Source organism: Nematolebias whitei, chromosome 13 (assembly GCF_014905685.2).
Source record: "Nematolebias whitei isolate Nwh7 chromosome 13, NemWhi1, whole genome shotgun sequence".
In the NCBI taxonomy this organism is placed as follows: domain Eukaryota; kingdom Metazoa; phylum Chordata; class Actinopteri; order Cyprinodontiformes; family Rivulidae; genus Nematolebias; species Nematolebias whitei.
In genome coordinates this window covers 7,552,531-7,559,932 of record NC_056510.1, presented here as the reverse complement: position 1 = coordinate 7,559,932, position 7,402 = coordinate 7,552,531, and the positions used below count along the sequence as shown (strand labels likewise).

The following is a 7,402-nucleotide window of genomic DNA, read 5'->3' as shown; positions in this document are numbered from 1 at the left end:
ACTTACGAGCGTGTTGTTGAGTTAGCGCAGTTCAACCCTCACGAGTAGAAGAGGAGCCACTTTATCAAACTCAGAAAAACATTTTCGGCTTCGTTCCAAACAACAAGCTCGGAGCTTCGCCCTCGGCTTTGACCACGATCTCCAAATGAAAACGACGTAAACAGTTCTCTCCGATGGTGCGGGCTCAAAGTGTTTGTTGGGTCGTAGGCAGTGTTAGTTAGAGGGGGCCTGGTGAGGCGCCGGTACCAAACGCGGAAAATAAATAAAATCAACACCCTGTCGAGGCGATCCGGAGCTTCGCGGCTCCCTGAAAGCAGAACCTCGGATCCACAGAATAAGGCAAACACGGTTTCAGGACATCCAACAAATTCAGAGCAGGCGGGCCGGGCCTACTGGACCTGGACCTCGCGGACAGGCGGCGTCAGTAGAGACAACACAAGGCCAGGGGGACGAGCGCCGCCGACAGGAAGTAGGTGATTCTGTACAGGTGGAGCGAAGAGAAGGTCGCCATGGCGACAGCCAGAGGAAGAGGGAGGAAGGACATCAGAGGCAGAAGCCGGCTGGAAAGAAGTAAAATACTCGTTAAAAATATATATTTTGGATTTACCCGGGGAAGGAGTTGCATCATAAAATCAGCTGCAAGGAAAAGGTCTGAAGAACTTGGTACTGGAACCATGAGGAAAAGCCTGATCTGCTGGAGCGGAGGTTCTACCTGTTGCTGAGTTTTAAGGTGTTGCAGTTGATGAGCAGCATGTAGACCAGAACCAGAGGCACTGTGTGAGGCCAGCAGGGGTCAGGATCCAACCGGGTCGAGTACCTGCGGAGGACCACAACACGACGGTTGGTTTGACTCGACAAAGAAACGAGAAGAACTTCCTCCACACTGCGGCTGAAGTTATGGATCGTTTTGGTTCGATTCTGGCTCAACCGGGTTGTGTAAAAATGCTAAACGTTTAATGAGCTGCAAATAAAGTTTTTGTAAATAAACAGGTGAAAACGGGCCTCTGTAGAACTTCTGTGGAACTTCCTGAGGTGACCCGTTTGCTGCGAGTCAGGTGAGTTGGAGACGAGGTTCCGATTTGTTGCTCCGTCCACTCGGGGCGTTTCAACTCGCCCGCTTGAGGCAGAACCTTGACCAGAACCTGCAGAAAGGGTTTGACCCGTTTCTGTTGGAGTACCATGACCTCCACCTCAGAGAACTGTCTGCAAACTGGAATCTTGATCTTGGTGGACTTTGACCCACACCCAGAACAATATTGACAGAGGACACGGTCGGAGGACAAAGATGTCCGTCTCTGAGGCGTCTTCTGCAGCTTCTGGTCTTTCAGAACCTGTCAGCTGACTGAGGGGTCCACCGGGCCTGAAGTTCTGAAGACCACCTCCTTCGGCTTCTGTCCGACTGTAGATTGCAGCCCGAATCGTTTCATTTGTTTCGTCTTTCTGTGGCTGCTCAGCCTTAAGACGGGCAGTGATTCATGGAAACAAATTTGTGTCAAACGTCACAACAAGATTCACAAAAACAGTTTTTCAAACGTTCACATTTCAAAATGCACAAGTAGGAACGTTCTGCGCATACAAACCATCAATTACACAAGCACAAATCACCTGCTGCGGTCGGACCAACTGCCTGTAAACACAAGATTCAGGTGATGCTGCGTTCAAGGCTGCTGAAAAGCTGGGACATCTGAGCCTCAGTAGGTTTTTCATCACGTAGGAAATCGAACAGAAATATTTCTGGAAAATAGATTTTTTTTCAGTGGTTCGTCCACAAGAATGATCGCAGACTCGTTTCTTTTTATTTCAGTCGTACGGGACACAAAATTAACCTTTTGTTCTTGTGGATTATAATTTCTAGTTTTTTGTGTGGACTTCAGAATGATTAGGTTAAACAAACAAAAAATATATTTTCTGGCATTTTTCCAAAGAAAAAGTTGTATTTTAAATATAAAGTCCACAAAATTAACATTTGATCTTGTGCGAGAACTTTTGGAACCAACTTCTCTACATCCGAACACGAGTTCTGTCTCGTCTACCTGAGCAGGTGTTCCTCTACCCGTCTCACCTCAGGTTGCGGGTCCAGTGGATGAGCGACGGCGCTGCGAGGACGACGGGCAGCACGAGGAGCGCCGACAGGCTGAGGTGCAGCCGCAGGTCGTCCCTCACCTCCCGCAGAGCGCTCTCAGACAGCAGGGGGGCGTCGGCAGAACCGTTCTCGGCCCGTCTGTGTTTCTGCGGCGCCTGTGGAGACCCACGAGGTTAGGGTTTTCCTCGGAGCGTAGCTCACCTCTGACGTGAATCAAACGGTGGAGAGAGGCTCACCAGGTTCAACATGTGGCTCAGAGATCTTTCAGTCATCTGCAGCCGCAGGACCTGAGAGGACAGGGGACACAGAGACGTCCAGCTCAGAGACGAGACGCTTCGGACACAAACAGAACCGCAGATCTGAACTTCAAGAAGCTCGAGCCACTGAGCCTCAGCTCAGACAGCTGGTTCTGTTGGAACCGTTTACTGTCTGTACACATTTCATATTAATCCACCGCCTCTCTTCATGGTGATCATGTTGAATCTGTTAGCAAAATATCTTAAAACCTTCATGACACCCTCTGAAGAAAACCGACAAGTGTTATAAAATTGTGTCTATTTCCACGGCGTGAGTTAAAACTGGACCTCCCTGAAGGAATGCATATCGCCCGCCACCTGACATAACGACGCTCTACAGAGATCTGGGATCTCTCAGAGTTTGTGTTCAGGGTGACTCTCAGCTACTACCACACCAAACTCTAGTGCCATTTCTGTAGAATTATTTTTTAGGCCATCAGAGGACTTTAGATGTCTGCTTTCATCCCAAGAGGCTGCAGGACGAGCCGAAGGACGAAGGGGTTAAATATTAAAGACTTACTCTGTAAAAGTGGAGCAGAGACGAGGACAGGATGGACAACGCTCCGCAGGAAGTCCCGCCCACAACGGCCAAACAGACACTAAGGAGGATCTGAGTCCTCAGCCGTAGAGTCCCAACGTCTCTGGACACGGACGGTCTGCAGAGACAGGACAGATGATGAGGAGGAGCTCAGAAATGAGAGGAGCTCTCAGGTTCGGCTGCGTCACCTGTGCAGCGGAGCTAAAACCAGCGAGACGATCCGGACCAGGAGGTGCAGCAGGGTGCTGCCCCAGTACGCCACAGCTGCCCCGAACACAAACAGCAGCGGGGACAGAAGGTGGGGCCACTCCTCTGTAGATAAAGGCAGCGTCCCATCGGGGACAGTGGGGGGGAGCGTGTCCACAGGTGGAGGGGTGAGGACAGACCACACCCCCTGAGACCGGCTCCAGCCAAGAAGAACGTGCAAAAAGTAAACAGGTATGTTGATCTTATGAGGCTGCAGGGCTCCGCCCACTGCCTGGCTTGGTTCTGCAGCTCTCCCCGTCCTCAAGATGGATGACAACTGCCCCCCGCAGGCCAGGAGGAGCATCACAGCTGTGTACACCAGAACCATGGGCCCGCAGAACCTCAGAGCCTGAAGCAGAGGAGAGACAGGAGGTCAGAGGACCAGAGGAGGGTTCTGATGGGAGGAGGGGAGAGGAATTCGACTCACCTGTCCCAGAACTTTGGGTAAAGACGTTTTTATGGACACCTGAACAAAAATAATAATTCAGTGATCCTAAAAAAAAAATTAATTCTACAGAGCTGAGCTCGAGTCCAAAACATTTCAGAGAACATCATGAACCCGTTCTAGGTTCTAAAGACGACAGAGCACGATAACATTTGTAGGATTTAACTTTTGTCTGGACGTCTGCAGAATTATTTTTTAATTGAGGTACTTGGTTCTTTTTTGTTCATCTGGTCCATGTTCTCCTCCCCAGTGTAGATGAACAGATGCTCAGATATATTCATCAATTAACGTCCCACAAGGTTCTTAAGGTCAAGGGTTTTGACCTTAGGCTTAGTCGTGACACCAGATTAAGCTCACTACACCAGGAGGAATTATTTGTCCTCCAGTTCTGATGTAAAGAATCATGGTGGTAGTTTTGACCAGGACACCATTTAACACCACGTTAAAAAAAGTTACTGGACCGTTGCCTTCCACATGACCGTCAGTAAAACTAAAACATCTTGGCCCACAAGATGGTCCAGGCCTACAGAAACTACACCTGGACCACAGAAACTACACCTGGACCAAGAAACTACACCTGGACCACAGAAACTACACCTGGACCATAGAAACTACACCTGGACCATAGAAACTACCCCTGCGTTAATGAAAGTATTTATGGCACCATCAGAGCTCCGTACTTTGACCCTGAGCCGGTGTACCTTATACTGACAGTTGGGGGCGGTGTGGAGCTGCAGGAGGACCCTTGAAGAGTTGTCCGGACGGCTCGTGTGCAGCATCCCTGAGATCTCCGCCACCGACGGCACGCTGGCAGACAGACGACACCGAGTCACGGCAGAGAACAGCACCGACGAGTCGGGACAGCCCGGGAAGGTAAAACTCACCTGACTGTGGTGAACGAGTCCTCTCTGAACCAGGGGGCCGTCATCCTGTAGACGCTCTGCAACCTGTCTACACACAGACGGACCGGGATCAGGTCTCAGAGAGAGCTGCTGGTCCGACATTCGAGAGGCGAACTCACCTTTAGTCACTCGGCACTGACTGATAACCGTAAGTCTGAAGGCCTGATACACCTGAGGACAAAGATGAGTTCAATGTTTACAGGCAGCGTGGGAAAAGAAAGACTCATCCAGTCAGACAGAGACTCAGACCTGGTGGAAGTGGAGCAGCTGGATGTTGTGAAGAAGTCCAGAGGACTTCACGCTGACTTCACTGGCTGTGAAACCTGAAGAACGACACAAACTGAGACGTTTATTTACAGAGGGCGGCCGAAGAGGAAACGAGCAGCGAGACAAAAACTGGGATAGAAATGGAAGAAAATAAAGAGAATTAACAAAACTACTTTAAAGTTTATAAATTATCTTTAATATGAATAAAACAAAAAACATCTGTTTATTGTCCAAGCAAAAAGTCTGAGTTTCAGAAAAACTATGGTAGACCTGAGCATTCTGACAGAAAGTCAGAAGAATTAATAAAAATATGTTTACAAGAAAAAGACGAGTTGCTAAGTTCCAGAAAAATGATGCAGAAAGTGTAACTAGAACTTTAAGCACAGCGTTACCCAGGCAAGGTGTGAAGACCGGTGGTTACAAAACTCACCAAAGGACAAGACATGTGGGACGGAGACGGACAGAGTCAAAGAGTCTTGTCTTTGCCACTCACACTCCACTGTGAACTGTAAACAAACAAACAAACAAACAAACAAACTGAACAAAAGTACCTCCAATGGTCAATCATCCTGTCAGGTTCTGTGTCTTGTTAGAACATTCAGCTGAAGTTTGACATTAAACAGCGTCAGCAAAATAAAACTGAAATCCACCATAAAGATCATGATCATCTGAACAGCTGTTTGTTCAGACTGTTGCTGCTGAGAAGAAATGTTTAAGATTTAGAGAAGTTTATGAACGTTTTACAAGAGCTTATGGAATATTTATGAAAGTTTTACAAAGATTTTATAAACATTTTATGAAAATTTTACAAAAAAGATTTTGGAAGTTTTGCAAAGGTTTTATGAAAATTTATTGACATTTTTATGAATGTTTTATGAACCTATAAAAGTTTTATGAATATTTTATGAAAGTTTTATAACGATTTTATGAACATTTATTGACATTTATACAAAAGGTTTTATGAACACTTTACAAAAGTCTGTGGAAGTTTTATGAAAGTTCTATGAATGCACATCACCTGTGAAGCCACTTGTTCACTAAAACAAAACCAGAAGGATTTGATCCAAACCTGAAGCTCAGAGTCCGTTTTCAATAAAAACACCTGGTTTTAATTTTTAATCAAAATTGTATTCTTCAGAACAAGGCAGGCAGAAAACACTTAAAGCCTATTTAGATCCATTTCTGAGCCCGTTAAGGTCCAGTTACCTGTTTGCCATTCAGGTTGGAGGCAGCAACGACCAGGTGAGTCACAGACGTCAAGTCGCTCAGACTCAAAACCAGGACCTGAGGCAGGAAACGGATCGTTAACAGAACCAAACTGGACCGGGTGCAGGTTTTAGTGTCAGGATAATCACTAGATAATCACCTTGTAAGGAGGCAGGAGTTCTGTCCCCAGAGACAGATCCAGAGCGTGGACACTGAGAAGACAAACACGCTGCGGTGACGTCACCATGAAATAAGCCCGTTTACACAAATAAAACCAGAATTTAATCGAACTGGTACCAAGACGACCCGTTTCTCTGCACGCAGCCGTACACCCAGCTGCTCATCTCCTGGTAAACAACAAAAACAATCTTTACTGGCTCTGAAGAACTGTCTTTAACGTCTAAACAGATAAAAACCAGAACCCACCAGGTTGTTGCTCCTGCAGTAGAAGTGACTGTAGGCCTTCCTGCGACTCGACAGGGCGAACAGGAAGTACTTCACTTGTCCTTCCTGTCCAGGAGAAAAGGACATTGGTTTTTATCCTTTGGTTTCACGGATCTGTCTACACATCCGATCCGTTGGGTCCAAGGTGCTCATGGTACCTTTGGCGTGCTGTAGGACAGACGCAGAGTGTTCACCTCACTCCACGCCTCAGGAAAATCTGGAGACAAAGGAATTAAAACCTTTGATTTTTAGAGTTTATTATAACTTTAAATGCTTTAAAAAAAAAAAAGATTAAAATGATAACCTTCAAAGACCTGCAGGATTTATTTAAACCTCCCAACATTTTTTTGTCTCCATCTTCTACCACTTATCTGTGGTCGGGTCATACAGGAAAACGGTCCAGGAGAGAAACTCTCTCTGGCTCCTCCTGGAGGACCCCTGAGGTGTTCCCAGACCATAGAATCTTTCCCTCCAGAAGGTTCTGGGTCTGCCTTGAGGGCCTCTTCCCAGCGGGAGGTGCCTGGAAAACCTCCAAAGAGAGGCGTCCTGATCAGATGAACCTCCTCAACTGACTCCATTTGATGCAGAGGAGCAGCAACTCTACTCCGAGCCCCCACCCCCACCACACCCCCACCCTATTGTAGACAGACCAGTAAATCCAGAGTTTTGTCTTGAGACTCTTCTTCACTACGACCGACTGAAGCAACGCCCTCATTACTGAGGACGAGGCTGTGATCAGTGGATTCATCTCCCGCTCCATCCTACCATCGCTCTGCCCAGAAACCTGAACTCCTCCACCTGAAGCAAAGACCCGTCAAGAACCATGACCTCACACTGACTCTCATCTCAGTCGCTTCACACTCGATTGCACACCGCCTGAGTCAGTACACACCGAAGTTCTTGGCTCGAAGACATAAATAGAACCACATCATCTGCATTAGATGAGACCCTGAGGTTCCCAAACCAGGCCCCCCC

General features: G+C 47.4%; 1 protein-coding gene across 1 annotated transcript in view; it reads right to left on the bottom strand.

Annotated features, from left to right (window-relative positions):
- Positions 1-340: 340 nt before the first annotated feature.
- pgap1 (post-GPI attachment to proteins inositol deacylase 1) overlaps positions 341-7,402 on the bottom strand; it is an 8,560-nt gene continuing 1,498 nt past the window's right edge. The window contains exons 6-22 of the mRNA XM_037686263.1: positions 6,586-6,644; positions 6,410-6,493; positions 6,281-6,330; positions 6,144-6,195; positions 5,984-6,061; positions 5,208-5,283; positions 4,760-4,833; positions 4,630-4,681; positions 4,493-4,559; positions 4,310-4,415; positions 3,591-3,629; positions 3,106-3,512; positions 2,900-3,035; positions 2,320-2,370; positions 2,063-2,238; positions 713-817; positions 341-560 (exon numbers count right to left, since the gene is read on the bottom strand). Coding sequence (XP_037542191.1) covers positions 422-560; positions 713-817; positions 2,063-2,238; positions 2,320-2,370; positions 2,900-3,035; positions 3,106-3,512; positions 3,591-3,629; positions 4,310-4,415; positions 4,493-4,559; positions 4,630-4,681; positions 4,760-4,833; positions 5,208-5,283; positions 5,984-6,061; positions 6,144-6,195; positions 6,281-6,330; positions 6,410-6,493; positions 6,586-6,644 — 1,751 coding nt within the window. The 3' untranslated portion in view covers positions 341-421. The remainder of the gene's footprint in view (positions 561-712; positions 818-2,062; positions 2,239-2,319; positions 2,371-2,899; positions 3,036-3,105; positions 3,513-3,590; positions 3,630-4,309; positions 4,416-4,492; positions 4,560-4,629; positions 4,682-4,759; positions 4,834-5,207; positions 5,284-5,983; positions 6,062-6,143; positions 6,196-6,280; positions 6,331-6,409; positions 6,494-6,585; positions 6,645-7,402) is intronic.